The sequence below is a fragment of the Balaenoptera physalus genome (assembly GCF_965194825.1).
Source record: "Balaenoptera physalus genome assembly, chromosome: 20".
Taxonomy (NCBI): domain Eukaryota; kingdom Metazoa; phylum Chordata; class Mammalia; order Artiodactyla; family Balaenopteridae; genus Balaenoptera; species Balaenoptera physalus.
In genome coordinates this window covers 57,278,124-57,296,419 of record NC_138901.1, presented here as the reverse complement: position 1 = coordinate 57,296,419, position 18,296 = coordinate 57,278,124, and the positions used below count along the sequence as shown (strand labels likewise).

Below are 18,296 nucleotides of genomic sequence, written 5' to 3'. Positions count from 1 at the left end.
CCCAGCTCCTAAGGGCAAGGACTGTGTCTCACTTATTTACCTCTAAACGCTCAGGCCTGGCACAGTTTCTGCCACGTGAACAGTGTTCCATAGATGCTGCTGGATTTACTCAGCAATCTCCGTCCCTCGAAACACTGCCAGGAGCTAGGAAGAGAGCCAGAGGGCCTCGGAGCAGCCCGAATAGATGTTCCAAGAGCATGGGAGTTCCACGCTCTTTTCATAGACCAGTTTCTCGGGCTTTGTCTCCGTATTTTACATACAAGACAATGCCGTGTGTTTGTCTGGCTTCCCAGCCTCCGGCAAATCGGCAGTCTGGTGAAAGAGCAGAGACAGCAGCAGGGCAGTCACCAACACAGAGGAGCCTTTGTTCCAAATTAAGAGAGGCATCCCCTCTGAACAGACAGATTACAGCAAGCACCCTTTTGCATGGATTACAGAACCTCGCCCTTCCTGGCTGGGAGGGCCAGTGAGGCGGTGGGCCCAGACGGCAGCCCCATCCACCCACTTTGTGCGAGGTGCAGTCCCCACTGCTGAAACAGGATTCATACCTGAGAAAGCAGGAGCCTTTCAGCGTAGGATGGAGGCTTCCTTCACCTACCGACAGCCCCTGAAATCCTCACTGTGTTACGGCGAGGTACGTGCAGTCAACTCCCATGAGATTCATCGAGAAAACCTCAGAGGCAAGTTTGGGTGCTTAAAAGGGCAAGGTTTATTTCCTGAGAAATTCACATCATCCTGAAGTGAAACAACTGAGATGTTGCTGCGTTTTGCCAGAATGACCTGGGTTCTGCTTGTTTCCATTTCCTGTCTGGTGCAGGCTTGACCCCTGAGGGCTCTGCCCCATACTGGTGTGGTCAGCAGCCCCAAAGGACAGGAAATAGATTACAGAGGGCCCCTGCAGAGGAACAAGGCGGTGGCACAGCGTATCCCCAGGACCTGCACAAATACATACGGGCACCGAATACATGGTTGATGAGTGAATAAGTGAGCAAATGAATGAATAGAAGAATGAAGGAGGCTTTCTGACTTGCGATTGTTCAAGCTTCTTAGACTTTTGCTTTCCATTAAACATCATCCCAGACCACCCCCAGCTTTACATAGTTAAGTCCTGAGAATACACTCCTCTTTTTTTTTTTTAATATATTTATTTATTTATTTGGCTGAGCTGGGTCTTAGTTGCGGCACATGGGATTGCGGCATGCAGGCTCTTTTAGTTGCGGTATTTGGGCTCTTTTAGTTGCGGTATGTGGGCTCTAGTTCCCTGACCAGGAATCGAACCCGGGCCCCCTGCATTGGGAGTGCAGAGTCTTAACCACTGGACCACCAGGGAAGTCCCTACTTCTCTTTTTTTTTTTATTGAAGTGTAGTTGATTTACAATATCGTGTAAGTTTCAGGTGTACAGCACAGCAGTTCAGCTATATATATTCTTTTTCAGATTCTTTTCCCTTATAGGTTATTATATAATATTGAGTATAGTTCCCTGTGCTATGCAGTAGGTCCTTGTTGGTTATCTATTTTATACATAATAGTGTGTATATGTTAATCCCAGCCTCCTAATTTATCCCTCCCCCGACCCGGCCTACACTTCTCTTTTAATCTGTATCTTTGTGGTTTCTTTTCCTTTAAGGCTGCTCGCTGGTCATTATTAGCTGATTCCTCCCCGACAGAAGTTTGACTGTGTGTCTACTTTCTTTTCCTCGGGCAGAGAGTGCTCTGTGAGGTTTGGAGCAGGGGAAGAATGTGTACGGAGGGAACGGAGGGGGCCATGACTGGACACCCCAGGCTGAGATCTGAGTTCTAGCCCTGGTTCATCATTCATTGGACATGCGACTTCAAATATTTCTCCAAAATATTTATTCACTGTCTCCTGGGTGCCGATACTGCCTTAGGCACTGGGCATGCTGCAGTGAATAAGACACACTGGAACCCAGTGTTTGCGGAGCTCGCATTCTAATGAAGAGCCCAGAAAACTACTCATTACGTGGGAAAATTCCTGATCCTGATGAAAGCTATGAATAAAATAAAAGAGTGTGCTAGAGCATGACTGGGAAAGCTATTTCAGAAAGACTGGTCAAGGAAAGGCCTCTCTACGGAGGTGACATTTCACATGAGACCTGAGTGTTGAGAAGGAGCCGGCTGTGAGGAAAGCTTGAGAGAAAGGTGTTGCAGGCAGAGGTGTGCAAAGGCCCCGAGGTAGGACTGAGCTTGGCAAGTTAGAGGAACACAAAGAGCCATGAGGTGAGATCCTGGTGAGCCAGAGGGAGAGCGGGCTGAGATGCAGCTGGAGAGGAGCACTGAGGCCAGATGGGGCAAGATTTAGGCGGGATGAGGAGTGTGGACTTTATGATAAGGTCTAAGGGAAGTCATTGGAGGGCTTCAATCAGGGGCTGGGTTGTAGGGGGAAGAGTGGGAGCTGGGAGACCCACTGGGGGCACTGCCGTAATTTGAACAAGAAATGATGGTGGCTTGGACCTGGTGGGGCGGTGGGGTTGGAGCAGAGGTTATCACCATCCTTCTTCACAACCACATAGCGGATAGAGGGCGACTTGAGAACACAACTTCTGGGGTCCCACTTGGGAAGCTTCTCTTTGTGTCCCTCCACCCCTGGGTTTGGGGATCTGCCCTGTTCCCACTGCCTGTCCGCCTTGGGCGGTGGCTCTGACTGTGTTGCCATTTTCCAGCTCCTCCCTATAGACTGGGAACACCCCAGGGTCTTCCACGCACAGTCGAACTTTCGTGTTTGAAGTTTCATAGTTCATTTAGATTTCAGTGTCTAGTCTTGCCCAGCAAAACATGCCCCTGCGCATTTTTAGAGAGAACAAACGTCACGAATGCCTGACACCTTCCTCTCTTGAGTGGAGTTTTAGTTCCCCGACCTGCATGCCCAGCCCTTGACCAAAATGTCATCATCAAATAGTCTGACGTTCTAGCTGGTTCTTCTGGGTGTCCATCTCACAAAGAGAGGAGGAGACTGCAGCTCAGAGAGGCCCCCAGTGGGCCCCATGGGGATGGGGGTGCTGGGACTTGAGCCGGGTTCCTCAGACTCCAGAAGTCACGCCCACAGCTCAGCATGGTCAGCCTGACAGCACAGCGGTCCCAGACACCCAGGGAGGAAGAGAAGAGCAATTATTTTAATAGTTTTATTGTTTTTTCCCCGCGATTGTACGTTACACGCACAGTGTAATTCAATGGCCGTGTCCTTGAGTGATGAGCTCACAGGTGTCTATTTTATTATTATGCTTCCCAACTTACATACATGTCAGCTCTCTCTTTTGTGTGCCCTCTGCCACATAATATAAATAAAGTCAAACCTATTTCATATTAAGACATCAGATGTAGAAATGTATTAAAAATGAAAACCAGTGCCTATGGGTAAGTGATACCACTTATTTTTTTATAGTTTAGTGTGTATCATTAAAAGATAAAGGACTCACACACATACACACCAGGGAAATCTGAATAAAAAGGTATCAATGTCAATATCCTGGTAATGATATTTGCACTGCAGTTTCACAAGGTGTTACCACAGTGGGAAACTGGGTAAAGCACACGTGAGATCTCTCTGTGTTATTTCTTACAACTGCGTGTGAATCTACAGTTACCTCAACATTGAACGTTTAATTTAAAAAAAGACAACAGCTGTTATTTTTTTTCAAACAGAACTACAAAACTATTATCTCCCTCCACCCAAATTTCTGTGGTGTTCAAATTTCCAGTTGCTTCGAATGTCATAGTTTTTTGTAATAGTTTGAATTAGGATCGAAATAAGATTCACTTGGTTGATAATGTCTCCTAAATCCTGTTAATCTGTAGCCCCCGCTTCCTTTGGCTTTACGTCTCCCCTCCTCACCTTCACCCCATCTTCCCTGCAATTTATTTGTTAAAGAAAACAGAATGTTTGTCCTGTAGAGTTTCTCAAATGCTGGATTTTGCATCCTGGTAATATCTGTATTTCCTATAAATTGGTAATTAGATATAGAGGCTTATTTGCATTTCGAGTATATAAAACATGCACAAGCTTAAAAAAATTAAAATGGTAAAAAAAGGGTATATACTAAAATGTCAATTACTTTTCCACTCCAGTTCCTCAGATGTTTTTCAAGAGGTAGCTGTGCCTTGTGTGTAAATGATCTGGTTTTTTAAAGATGTGAGAGCACCATTGAACAAACATGCCTTTTTCTTGGTAAATTCTAGAATTTGGTAAAAACCAACTAAGCACACAAGCACGTGATGCCAGTTACAAATTAAGATGTGGGTTTCTCTCTTTTTTTAATACTTTCTAATTTTTTTATATTTACATATGGTAAAATTGACTATTACTACTATGCAGTTCTATGAGTTTTAACACATATATCGATTTTACCACAGTCAGGATACAGAGCAGATCCATCACCCCAAAAGTTCCCTCTTGCCCCTCTGTAGTCACCCCCTCTCCCTATCCCAAACCCTTAACAACCACTGACCTATTTTCTTTCTTTCTTTTTTGTAATAAATTTATTTATTTATTTATTTATTTTTGGCTGCGTTGGGTCTTCATTGCTGCGCACGGGCTTTCTCTGGTTGTGGCGAGCGAGGGCTAGTCTTCGTTGCGGTGCACGGGCTTCTCATTGCGGTGGCTTCTCTTGTTGTGGAGCACGGGCTCTAGGTGCGCAGGCTCAGTAGTTGTGGCGCACGGGCTTAGTTGCTCCGCAGCATGTGGGATCTTCGCGGACCAGGGCTCGAACCCGTGTCCCCTGCATTGGCAGGCGGATTCTTAACCACTGCGCCACCAGGGAAGTCCCTAGCAGGCGGATTCTTAACTACTTCGCCACCAGGGAAGTCCCTTATGTTGTATTTCTTTTTTTAGTAGCTATCCCAGTGGATGTGAAGTGCTTGCTCTATTTTTTTAAACTATCCTCATTCGATTTTTGGTACCAAGGGTAGGCTGGCATTTTCAGAGAATCTTTTCTTCTTTCTCTATTCTTTGGAACAGTAAACACTATGCTGAGTAACATAAAAACTTGCTTCACTCTGTAGGTTTGAGAGAACTTATCAAAGGAACCATTGGAGCCAGATACCACTTTTTAAGAGCTAGTTATTTGATGGCTTTCTCTGTTTCCTCACTGGTTACTAATATAAGCAGTTTTTTTAACTCTTCTAGAGCCTTTTGAGTCATTTTTATTTTCCTAGAAAACTGTGTATGATACAGAGGGTTCAGACTTTCTTTATACAGATAAATGTCATATGGGATGTTTATCATTCCTAATATTGTCTCTTTGTTTTCTCTTTCTCGATTAGCTTTCCCAAGTGTGTGTGTATGTGTGTATTTTTCTTTTCTTCAAAGAACAAGCTCTTGGATTCTTTCGGAGTTCCTCTGCTTTTCAGAAGCAGAAGTGTGTTGCTCCGGGAAGCAGACTTCGGGCGTCCCTCCCTCTGGGGTCACAGTGGGGCAGCCTGTGGTCGTGATTGAGAGCATGAGCTCTACAGCCAGATGGTCTGAGTTCAAGTGCTCATTCCTTTCCTTACCAGCTATTTGACCTTCAATCGTTATTTGTCTCTGTGCTTCAATTTCCCCATCTGTGGAATGGGGAGAAAATAGTGCCTACCTCATAAGGTTATTAATATTAAAGAGTTAATAGTTTTTAAGTGTTTAGGAGAGTGCCTGGCACATAGCAAGCACCACAGAAGCACTTCTTAAATAAATCTAGACTCCCTCCCCTCCAGTTTGAGAGAAGCCTTGGTCCCCTGGGAGCCTCTCTGTTCCACAGATATACTTTGTACACTTCCCACCACTTACACTAACTGTCTCTTCTTTTGCAGAACCACCTCTCTGCAGGAAAACAACCACCTTACTTTCCATTCCGCTGCCTGAGATAATCACATCCTCCTCGCACTCACCCCAGGCCCCCATGGAGAGCTCAGGTCAGTATGGTCCGGGAGAGGGGGGTCTGGTGTACCTCGTTGCAGAGTGGGGAAGGCCCACCTGGCAGGTGAGGATGCCCGCAGGGCTGGCAGGACCACCTCTACCCAGCGGGGCTGAGAGACCCCCACTCAGCTCCCCAAATGCGAGAACATCTTGAGAGATGGTCATCTACACGCTTGTACGAGCCCCAGCTGCCGGCAGATCACTGAGCTGGACATTGGGAGTAATGACAATAATAGCAATATATATTGCCAAACACTTGCATTTATTTAACAAAAATCTCTATGGCACTTAACAATATATCAAGTAGTGGGAAAAGCACCTGACAAATATTAATTCGTTTAGTCTTCATAAAGATCCCATAAGATAGATATTATTATTACTTTCATTTTACAGAATATGGGAAAGTGAGAGAAGACAGATATTGTCCCAAGGTCACATAGATATTATATGGTCAAATCAGGATTTGAACCCAGCAATCTAGCTCCAGCACCTGTGCTGTGAATGACTTCTCTACGGGTTGCCTCATGCAAAACATCAGAAGGATTCTGCGAGGTAGGGATGTCAGTACAATTGTCGTCCTTTTACTAAAAGGGAAACAGGCTCAGAGAGGTTAGGTAATTTGCTCAAAGCTACACAGCTAGTAAGTGGCAGATCCAGGATTGGAACCCACGTCTGGCTGATTCCAAAACCTAGACTCTTCTCCCTACACCATCCTGAGACAACAAGCAGAGATGACCCTTCCCCCAAGATGCGTATCAACTAATGTTCACCTGGCAAGTCAGAAACCACTCCTCCGGCCACCAGGCATAGACTCCAAGGCCGTTGAAGATCCCTGTCCCAGGGAAGGGTAGGGGACACCCCGAGGCAGGCACAGCCACCAGCTTGTTATCATTCCCAGGACAGCACCCTTTCCACACCCCACTCACCCTCAGAGAGCCTCACCCAATCAGAAGGAGCTTCAGCCAGTGAATCACCCAATCAGAAGGAGCTTCAGCCAGTGAATCACCCAATCAGAAGGAGCTTCAGCCAGTGAATCTTGGTGTCACAAGGTTCCTGGTCGTCTTTAACCAGCTGGGGTTTGGGCTGGGAGGATAAGGGTGGAGGCAGCACTGTGAAAATCTCCTACTGAACATTTCAAAACCAACTTACTTTGCACTCACTTGAATTACAACAATTAAGACACATTGGTATCGTGTTTTAGGAAGGGAGGTATACCGATAAAGGTTCTTTGGATACAAGCAATAGAAACCCATAGGGTTCATTTAATATTCAAAAATAAAAAGTGACTGCGCATTGAAGGAACAGCTGAAGCACCAGGCACCAGAAAGGGCAGGGAACAAGGTGGATCTGCCACCAGGACAGGAAGAGGGAGGCTCTCTCCACTCCGGGCTGTCACCCACACAAAGGTCACCCAGAGGGAGAGAGAGTCCGTTGGCCAGCTTGGACCCGTGCCACTCCAAGGCCAGGGCAAAGCAGGGCACCTGGGTCACAGTGTCACCAGGATTATAGTGAGCGGGGAAGGCTACAGGGCAAGAAAGACCACCAACATCCACCCCCCAAAGATGTGACAGATGACCCCCCCGACCCTAAATCCAGTGGGTGAGAGAAGCTCCCCCAAATTAGGATGCTTGCCCTGGAAACTCCGAAAGGGAGTTTTTCCGTCAGGACCAGGGACTGCAGTTGTCCTGGCTGGCTTCCCAAATTATAGTTGTTTTTAACTTTTCCCACCTTCCTACAGCCCTTAGAGTCCTCTCATCCTAGAGTCAAGAAGAGGGGCACCTGAAAAGTAAGACGTTTATTTTGAGGGCTGCAAAAGAGCAATGTTTCAAGGGCACCAAAGGTATTGTTATTTTGCCACTCCTGCAAACAGGGGCAAGATTGCAAACCTTTTTAGAACCGTCTGAGCCTTTATACCGCATGGGGGGAAGGTGGGAATCAGGCACGGGATGGAAGAAAGAGGAGTGTGAGCTGTGTTACTCCAGCCAGTGGGGCATCTGGGTGTTGAGCACACGATTTCGGTGAGCAGCTGAGATGCTGAGACAGGGCTGTCTGTTCACCAGGGGATTCTCAGACAAGTCCTCGCCCCTGGTAGGAAGGGCAGTCGGTAAGGTCCAGGTGGTCAGCGTGTAGGGGCCCCATGGGCTCCAGGAAAATGGAGCCCAGCTGAAAGGTCAAGGTCGGGAAAAGGTCATCCTCCAAAATGGAAACTAGTAAACACAACATATACCAAATGACATTCACCTGTACAGAGCTAAGCTGCCTCGGGTATTGTGAGTCTGAATTGGAACACACGCAACAAGCCGTGTTCTTCTCAATTGTATTATGCTCACCCGGCATGAGGTAGTGGGACCCCCGGGTTAGTGATTTTATTGTGATTTTAAAGGGAAGGGACCAGAAAGAGTTCACTGGTGTGTTTCCATTTCCATTCCAGGGAGGGGGTTCTGATTCTGACGGCTGATACCCAGAGAGTGGAAAAGGACAGTTCTCCACAACATCCTAGTTTGAGGGAAACGTCCCTTGGGAATTAGGAATTCAGTCTCTCTGGTGGTAATTTTGTGTTCCCTGTAACCCTCTCATCTGGGTGGTTATGTCCACCAGCTGGAGAAGGCTGAGGGAATTTTAAGTTTGATTCTTCCACCAGCTTTCCCCATACTGATGCCATGGTCCTCTCTGGGCATGTTTGTCGGGGTTCCCCAGAGGAACAGAACCAGTAGGATGTATATACACATACAGAATGAGATTTATTTTAAGGAATTGGCTCACGTGATTGTGGAGGCTGACAAGTACCAAGACCTGCAGTCAGGACAGCCAATGGTGTAAATTCCATTCCAGAAGCCAGAGGCTGGAGACTCAGGAAGAGCCAGTGTTTCAGTTCAAGTCCAAAGGCAGGGGAAAACCAGTGTTCTAGCTGGAAGGCAGTCAAGCAGGAGGAATTCCCTCTTCCTTGGGGGAGGGTCAGCCTTTTGTTCTATTCAGGCCACCACTGATTGGATGGGGCCCACCCACATTAGGAAGGGCAATCTGCTTTACTTGATCTATCGATTTAAATATTAAACTCATCTAAAACACCATCACAGACACAATCAAAATAACATCTGGGCTTCCCTGGTGGCGCAGTGGTTGAGAGTCTGCCTGCCAATGCAGGGGACACGGGTTCGAGCCCTGGTCTGGGAGGATCCCGCATGCCGTGGAGCCGCTGGGCCCGTGAGCCACAATTGCTGAGCCTGCGCGTCTGGAGCCTGTGCTCCGCAACAAGAGAGGCCGCGACAGTGAGAGGCCCGCGCACCGTGATGAAGAGTGGCCCCCGCTCGCCGCAACTAGAGAAAGCCCTCGCACAGAAACGAAGACCCAACACAGCCATAAATTAATTAATTAATTAATTTAAAAAAAAAATAACATCTGACCAAATATCTGGGTGCCCTGTTGCCCAGTCAAGTTGACACGTAAAATTAACCATCACAAGAGGGTATGGGACAACTTCAAGAAGACAAAGACTGGTCTGCTTGAAAAAAAATCTTAGGAGATTTTATTCCTGTCATGGCTGGACCCAAAGAGAGTCAGAGCATTGGTGTCTAGAAGGCTTACATTTCTAAACAAAGGTTATATCTTTTGCAAACAAGCTAACGGACAACAACAAAAATAATAGTAATAATAATAAACTTTCTCCAATTGTATTCTTTTAAATAAATTTATTTATTTTATTTATTTATTTTTGGCTGCGTTGGGGGTCTTCGTTGCTGTGCTTGGGCTTTCTCTAGTTGCGGCGAGCAGGGGCTACTCTTTGTTGCAGTGCGTGGGCTTCTCATTGCGGTGGCTTCTCTTCTTGCGGAGCACGGGCTCCAGGTGCGCGGGCTTCAGTAGTTGCGGCTGGCGGGCTCTAGAGTGCAGGCTCAGTAGTTGTGGCGCACGGGCTTAGTTGCTCCGCGGCATGTGGGATCTTCCCGGACTAGGGATCGAACCTGTGTCCCCTGCATTGGCAGGTGGATTCTCAACCACTGTGCCACCAGGCAAGCCCCTAATTGTATTCTTTTAAATCTCCTCCCGCCACCGTGAGAGCCAGGAGTATTGCCAGGGAGGGGCCATCCTGACCCTGTGACCTTCATTCTTAATTCAGGGATGATTGTCCTCTGTGAACTCTGAACATCTTGTCACTTCACAGCTTCTCTAACAGATCAGTTATTCATATGTCCAAACTTACCACCTAAGACAGTAATTCTCACTGAATTAGATTAGTTCTGCAATCCTGTACATTAGATTCTCCTGGGGAGATATTTTAAAAAATTGATTATTGGGCCCCACCCTCAGATATCTGATTTATTTGGTTTGGGGTGGGCTCTGCATCGGTATTTTTTTAAAGCTTTCCAGGTGATTCTAATGTGAGCCAAGGTTGGGAAGTAGGGGAAAAGCAAACATCTAAGAGGGGCTTGGGGAGAGATTTGACTGTCTAGGATCACAGGACAATGGAGAACTGACATTGCCAAGTCCTGGGTCAGCTTTGAGTGGCCGGAAGTGGAAGAGCAAACCCTGAACTATGGGTGTCCTGCCACAGCAGGACCCTGTCAGCCTTTCTTCTCCCTTCCTTCCTCCCTATTGTCTCTTTAGCTGTAATAACATCTATCCTGGTTGGAGAGCTGGGAACCCTTTTTCAGGCAACTTTATCAGGGGCGTTTTTTTCTGCATTCAAGCCCCAGCCGCACATAGGTAGACACATGCTCACAGTCTCACCTGGGTATCCCCTCTTCCCTTTCCCCAGTAAAGAGGTGAATGGTCACGAGTAAGATGACCGCTTTAGAGGAAGTGCATTCTGGCAAACAGAAAGCTCTCCTCCAACAAAAAGCTCTGTGACCTTGCGAAAATCGCCTCTCCCCTCTGAGCCTCATTTCCCCCTCTGGGAAATGGGAAGAGAGCCAGCCTCCAAGGTCCCTCTGAGTCTGACCTTCTGTGGTTGGAGAGGCAATATGGGGCGACTTTTAATCTAGATTCCACAAAACAGGGAGAACAGTATTTGTTCTGCCAAATTCACAGGGCTCTGCTCAGAATCCAATGAGACAACACACTGGGGACACACTTTGTGTGTCCCTGAGTCAGAGAACAGTGGCTGCCAAAACAGATGACCCCAGTGTCAGCAGATCAACGCAACAAATGCTTATTTCTTACTCATGTCACCACCCCATCTGGGCTACAGTCTTTCAGGGACATAGGCTTCTTTCTCCTCGGGGCACCATCATCTTCCACATATATATTCCAAGCTCAGGGAGGAGGGTTTTATGGCCACGTTTGAAGGTGGCACATACCACCTCCACCACGTGCCATTGGCCAGAACTCAGTCACATGGCTCCTGTCAAACCGCAAGGGAGTCTGGGAAATGTAGTCTTCTCATCTGCCTGCGACAAAAATGAACTTGGTTTGATGAACACGTACTATTGTCTTGCTACGCCTACATAAGACTCTCTGTGTATACCATTCAAGTGCTATTTATTTTATTATTATTTTTTAATGTATTCATTTATTTTTGGCTGCATTGGGTCTTTGTTGCTGCGCGTGGGCTTTCTCTAGTTGTGGCGAGCAGGGGCTACTACTCTTCGTTGTGGTGTGCGGGCTTCTCATTGCGGTGGCTTCTCTTGTTGCGCAGCACAGGCTCTAGGCGCGCCGGCTTCAGTAGTTGTGGTGCGTGGGCTCAGTAGTTGTGGCTCGTGGGCTCCAGAGCACAGGCTCAGTAGTTGTGGCGCACCGGCTTAGCTGCTCCACGGAATGTGGGATCTTCCCGGACCAGGGCTCGAACCTGTGTCCCCTGCATTGGCAGGAGGATTCTTAACCACTGCGCCACCAGGGAGGCCCTCAAGTGCTATTTAAATGTTAGGTGTTAATAGTAACCTGGACACCTGATAGTTATATCCTATTTCTGGATGGAGGGGTGGATATTGAATGTTATTTATTTAGTGGTTGTTTTGGATCAAGAATGCTGTTAGACATTGCATATCATGTATAAACGACCCTGAGATACTTGAGGCACGAGAAATATTATTTCAAATATATCAAATCCAGCTTCAAGCTCTTGTTTTCCAAGGTCAGTACAAATTCCAATGTCATTCACTTGCAGTACCTCCCTCCTCTCCTTGGGATCCTGTGAAAAGCCCAGGGGTTACAAAGTCTGGATGATGGGAAGTGTCAGTGGTCTTCAGTCCACTATGGCTGCAGCCCCCAGAACAGCTTGCATGGTCCATAAGGAGACAGGGGGCTCCTTTGGGGACATTCTTGTACTCTGGCAAAGGTGGCCCAGGAGACCACAGCAGTGGCACTCAAGCATACAGAGTTTAGTGCTTAGCTGCCCTCATCTGAGATCTTTGCCACCACCGGTCAGCTATGTCCCAGCCAACCCTGGTTTCCCTCTTTCCTGGGTCCCCATAACCCTCGTGCCCTCACAGTCTTGGGAATCCAACCTTCCACCCTTGAATTGCCACTCCCCTCTTTAAATAAGCAGCAGCCTTCACCCCCATCCCTTGGAGACAATCCAGCTTGATTGTGTCAATCAGACAGCCAGGGGTCTCAAAGTCAAGGGGCCAGGGAGAGGATGTAAGTGAGGGAAACAAGGAGAGTGACCACTCTGAAGCCCTAGGGGAGCTGTGCCCTGTCTCAAGGGGCAGCTGTTCCCCAGCCCCTGTCACTGTCACATGTAAAAAGAATGTATGCCCAGTGTCGACAGACTTTCAGGAGATGCCAGAAATCCGAACTTTTATGCAAAATCTCCTGATTTGTAAATGTTGGCAGCTAGTTCAATTTTTTTTTTTTTCCCAAGACACTCTACAAGCCCAAACAAGACACGTCTGCAAGCCAGATGTGGACCAAAGCCTGAGAGTTTGTTCCAGCTGCCCAGACTTTTGGAAACAAAGTTTATTTGGGGTTGTCTCCCGGGGCTACTGGCAGAGTTTAACTTCTCCATTTTTCTCTGAAACATAAAAAGTTAACTCCCTCTGCAAAGCAGGAGAACCTAGGACTCAGAAGACAAAGGTTTGGCTGCCCTTCTAATGAGGGGGCAGGGAGGAAATCACAGTTATCACAGTTTTAAGTCTTTTGTGTAGTCCATGGCGAGGAGGTGGGCAGAAGAAGGGAGGGGAGAAGGAAGAAAGAAGGAAAGAAGAAATAGGACATAGCATTATTTTTTAATAACTCACCCTGCGTTAACTCATTTATTTTCATGCCAGGTGGAGCTGGGTAGATGGAAGGATGGCTTGTGACAGGACTTCTTGCCAGGCTAAATAATTTCTTTGCCAGTTTTGGGAGATGCTGCACTGCCCAACAGAGTGGCCGGGTGGGCAAGCGTGCGCTGTAACACCTGCCCACTTCCTGCCCGCTCTGAGCCTGAAGGAGACTCAGGATCAGACCTGGACCTGGTCTGGGCAGGGGGGACAAGTGAGAGGCAGGAGGAAAGTGAGGGTTTCAGAGATGCTGGGTGGCCCCAGCAGACGTGCAAGGGCCCATGCCAGAGCCATGGAAGGGCCAGTCCCTGAGCACCAGGGCATGGGGTGCCTTGACCTAAACAAATTCTAACTCCTGGCCTGCAACCTGCTGGTTTTTTAGATTTGTCCTCTCTACCCTACCTATTTCCAAAGGAATCTGAGGCAATTAAGATATATGTTTAGTAGAACGTGAAGCAAGCGCACCCGAAAAGGAGCAAAGGAGAGAGAGGTCTCTGTCACTTGAGATAAGCTGACTTTTGAGACGGGGCCCCACTTTGGCTGTAAGTTTCCTGACCGCCAAGGCAAAAGGGGAACCTCTGAGGCGTGTGGTTTGTACTGTCTGACAACAAGAGACTGCACCCTCGCCTGTAAAAACATCCTCTTGGTTGGAGCTGATCATAAAGGGGAATTGATGGTGCAGGGAGTGTCTCCCGTACTTCCTGTGTTGGTCCAGATCCTCTAAGAAGCAGACAGCAGGACAAGATGAGACACGCAAGGCTTCACGTGGGGAAACACCTGCGGGACAGAAAATGGAGAGGGAGCTGGTGAGGGCTGGGAGAGCGAGCGCTCAGACCGTGATGAAAATCTGACTCTGAAGGAAGGAGGAAGGGAGGAAGGGTTGGGTGGAAATGTGTTAGACTGACGGGTCTTGGGTTGGGGAATCCCTGAGCCAGAGTCAACCACCAACAAAGGTTCCCGAGGAGGAGCTGGCTTTAGAATTCCTGCTGCTGCCCCTATTGGCTGGGAGGTGTGGCCTCGGCAGCCCAACAGCACAAAGCTCCTTGGTTCCTCAAACTCGTTGTAGCGGGAGATCAGTGAGGTACTTTCCAAATGTCAGTTACTGATTCGTGTACCCACCTCCACCGCTCGGCAATGTCAATGCTCTGCTGTTAAAGAAAAAAATTATTTTGACACTTGTTAAACCCTAAAGAGGACTTTATTCAAGATTATTGCAATAGAGGAGAGAGATGGGCCTCTGCTCTGAATAAGGCAAAGACAGCTGGGGATTTACAGCTAACAAACAGAGCGAGGGGTCAGTGGATGGAAAATTCCTAAGAGGGGACCTCAGGGGTGGGAGATTCTTACTAAACTGACCTAACAGGATTCTTGCTGGACGCAGGTCAAGGACTTACACATCAAAGGTGGGGAATAGAGAACTTGATCAGATATCAAGGAGAGGGACTTCTATCGACTGACAGCAGGATTCTTGCTAAAACTGGGCTTGGAGACCAAAGACAGGACAGGGGCTAGGCTGAGGGCCTAGTGGAGAACAGGGCTTCCAGGATCCTGAGTGAAGTTTGGTCAGGAAGAGAGTTCTTGTCACCTCCTGGTATTTATCTGATATGTTTCTTTAACTTGGCTTTAAATTTTAGCTTCATACTAGTTGAGGAACTAGTTATATATTTTTTCTATACATGAAAATAAGTGCATAATTACTCAAATTTTAGAATCGTTTGTGTACCATCTAAAATTGTCTCGCATGTCACTGGCAATATACGTACCGCACTCTGGGGAATGTGGATTTTACAAAGAACACAGAAGTGCTGATTGAAAGGCTGTATTGCAGTCCTGGCCGGGATGCAGGCTGCCAGCTCTAAGCTGATTACTTCCGGGCACCTCTTGAGGCTCGGCGAAGAGGCTAAAGACATTCTCAGGGAGAGTGGAGGTGGGAGCGAGGGTAAGGCCAGGGGCTCCTGGCCTCAAAGCTTCCCCACCCTGCTGCCCAGATGTGGATCTGGACCTCCAGCGGAGCGTGCTCGCTCTGCTCCGAGAGCTCAGCGCCCAGGCCCCTGCCCTGCCGAGCAACCAAGGTAAGAGCCAGCAGCCGTCGTCCGCTCTCTCTGCCTCCCCTACCCCAGCCCAGCCAACTCTGCCCACGTGTTCTCGGGAAAGCGCCCCAGCCTGGAGCTCACAGAATGAGTGGCTTCCAGCCAAGCCTCCGTCCTCCTGGAAATCCTTGGAGCCTGAAGGACCCAGAAGGCCTTCTCTGCCCCCTGGCTCAGCCTCCAGGGACTGTGGCACAGCCCATCGGGGGTCTGCCGCCCTCTTTCTTAACCGCCTTCTCCAACTTGCCTTGCAAATAAAAGTCCCCTGGCACTCCAGGCCCGCATGACCCCCAGGAACGGGGCTTGGGGTGCTGAGCTGTAAACGTCGCTGCTCCGGAAGCCACGTGCACACACCTGTGCCCGCTAGCGTCCCGCCTCCCTCCCTTCTGCCCTGGGATTTCACCGCCCACGGGGGCTGCAGATCAGAGAAGCCCCCCGATGGGCGCGGAGCCCAGCACCTGGCAGTCGGGGCGGGGGTCAGACCTGGGACTCCCGGGCTCAGGGCCCTGCTCAGAGGGGTCTCCTCTCAGAGGGCCCCCCCCCCGTCCCGCCTGGCTGGGCTGGGCACCCCTTTCTCCTGACCCAGGCATGTGGAGATGGTCCCTGCACAAGAAGGTCGAGCGAGATCCCGGCAAGAGTCCGGCACTGGTCCGCATCCTGCTCAGAGAACTGGAGAAGGTGAGTCCTCGGGCTTCGGGCGGGTGGGGGGGCCGACGGGCACGAGAGGAAGAGGGGCCATTCCCGCTGGGCACTCGGGCCCATCCGCCCCGTGTCCCCACACACTTTGGTCGTTTGATTTCTACCGTATTTCTCCCTCTCCAGTACTTTGCTATAAGCAATTTTATCTTTACGTTGACTCCCACTCTTTGACCTGAGTTAACGTCTTTCAAAAAGGATCTCTACAACACGACCGTAAATAGAAATCCCGTATCACTGGACAGAAATGGAAAGTACCTGTAAATGTAAATGCCTAACTACTAAAAATTTTCACAGTTGTCCTCATAATTACCCTCCACACCACCCCGTGCTCTAGGTTTGGGAAACGCTGCCCTCAAGGGAGCCTCCAAGCTGGCGCCTCGCCTGTCGCTTTGCTGCCGGCTCCTCCCCCGAGACAGTGCCGCCCCTCCCCCAGGGAGTTCCCTGCGCCCCTCCCCCACGCCCTCTCACCTGGGCTCCCGCACCTGTGCGCCCTCCCCCCCGCCCGGCTCTTCTACCAGGGCAGGCTGTGGCCCTTTTCCACTCCCCTCGGCCTGCTGGGACACTGCCTTCCGCCCCATCTCCCACTAGGATGTGGTGAGACCCCTGCGACCCCCAGCCCCGTCCATGTCCTGTGATCTCCTGTTTTCCAGGCAGAAAGTGAGGACGCCCGGCATGTCATCATTCCCTTGCTGCACACTCTAATGTACGTGCTCACTAAGGTGAGCGGGGACTGAGGGTGAAGGGGGTCGGGGTGACCCACGGGTGACGGGGCTGGACGCTCAGGAGACAAGTGGTCTCCGCCTGGCGAGCGAGCCTAGAGGAGCTCTAGGAGCACCTGCCCCTAACTGGCTTCTCCCCATAGCCCTGCCCTCGCCCTGATACACGAAGAGATGACATTGGGGAGGTAGTGGCGGTAAATCTGCAACCCCGACAGAGCAGAAGGGCTGCGAGGGGAGTTGACTTGCTGGCAGAACAGGATGGGGATGAGTTTCCATCTTGATAAGCCTGAATGTGGTGTGCAGGGGGAGATGTCCTAGAGATGCTGGGAGAAGAGGCTGAAGGTGTAGATTTGGGAGGGAAGTGTGAGCCCAGGTCTGGCTGCTCTCCCCACCGCCCCCCATCACCCCGCCCCACCCAGGACCCTTCGAGACCTAGGGCTCTGGGCACCCTGACTCCTCCCTCTCACCCAGGCCACGGGCATCACAGAGGAGCTCCACCGGAGAACCTATGCCTTTTGCACGAGATTGCTGACCCTGCCCGCCCCCTACTGCACCATCGCCCTGGACTGCGCCATAAGGCTGAAAACGGAGACGGCCGTCCCAGGTAAGAGCCGCTCCAGCTCCGCCCAAGGTCTTGCCTTCCTCTCCGGGATTCCAGGGAGCTCAAAAGCCCCAGCACCTTCTGGGAAAGTAGGGAATGGGGGTCAGAGACTCAGACGCTGGTTGGCTGAAGTGGTCTGCCCTGCAGGGACGCTGTACCAGAGGCTGGTCATTGCCGAGCAGAACCTGACGAGTGAGCTGTACCCCTACCGGGAGAGGTGAGTGGCCCCAGCCAGGGTGCTGCCCGCAGGACAGGTGAGGAGGCTGGATGGGGAGGAGCCCCTCCCACCCATGGCACTGGTCCAGCAGCGGACGCCCTCAGGGTGGATGGGGCGTGTCCTTCCCTGGAGATCCCTGAAAGCAGTTAGGACTTTCTTCCTGGGCTGGATTCAGAGCTCGCCCGCTCACATGCAGAACGTGGACACGAGCACTGGGCCATTCTGCAGGTCCATGGTTCCACCTCCGTTCTGCCCTTGGCCATGGCGTTGCATCAAGCAGCCAGAGGCACCTCTAGAATATCAATAATTCAGGCCACAGTCACACCATGAGATCCGGGGTCTTTCATCTGTGCGTGTGTAAGACTGAGGACACGTCCACTGCTCGTGCTGGGAAGAGAGGCTGATGGAGTCGGGGGTGGAGCGGGGGGTGCGTAGCATCCTCCCCTGCAGGTACCTCTGCTCGCCTGGTACTGAAAGGTGTAGCCTGGGGCTCTGTGTTCGTGGAGGGTGCAGGGAGGGGAAGGGATCCAGAGGACTTGGCATTGGAGAGGTTGAAATGACAGTTGAGTACAGAAGAGAGGGTGGGCGAGGTTGGTTTTCTGGTGTGCTGAGGGTGATGAGAGAAGAAGGGGCTCACTTAGGGTTCAGAGCTCGTTTCAGCAGGCAGGATTTAGGGTCCCTCCTAGAGGGCTACGGGGTCAACGGGCCACGACGCTGAGGGAGGGAGCGGCATTTCAGCTGGAACTTACCTGACACGAGAGGGACCCAGAGGGACCAGCTGCCCCCCTGGAAGGGCCGTCCCTGCTCTTCTGTGCTGCAGTCCCCACCACTCCCTAGTGTTGTCCCCCAATAGAACTTTGAATTTGAGGCT

At 50.0% G+C, this 18,296-nt stretch overlaps 1 protein-coding gene across 2 annotated transcripts in view; it reads left to right on the top strand.

Moving 5' to 3' along the window:
- Positions 1 to 5,805: 5,805 nt before the first annotated feature.
- Positions 5,806 to 18,296, top strand: part of PIK3R6 (phosphoinositide-3-kinase regulatory subunit 6) — a 37,141-nt gene continuing 24,650 nt past the window's right edge. The window contains exons 1-6 of one of the 2 annotated variants that reach the window (XM_082441387.1): positions 5,806 to 5,902; positions 15,091 to 15,174; positions 15,776 to 15,867; positions 16,539 to 16,607; positions 17,079 to 17,211; positions 17,356 to 17,425. In XM_082441387.1, the coding sequence (XP_082297513.1) occupies positions 5,890 to 5,902; positions 15,091 to 15,174; positions 15,776 to 15,867; positions 16,539 to 16,607; positions 17,079 to 17,211; positions 17,356 to 17,425 (461 nt within the window). In that variant the 5' untranslated portion in view covers positions 5,806 to 5,889. Of the gene's footprint in view, positions 5,903 to 14,128; positions 15,175 to 15,775; positions 15,868 to 16,538; positions 16,608 to 17,078; positions 17,212 to 17,355; positions 17,426 to 18,296 lie in introns of those variants that run through there. The other variant, XM_082441386.1, reaches the window with a different exon arrangement.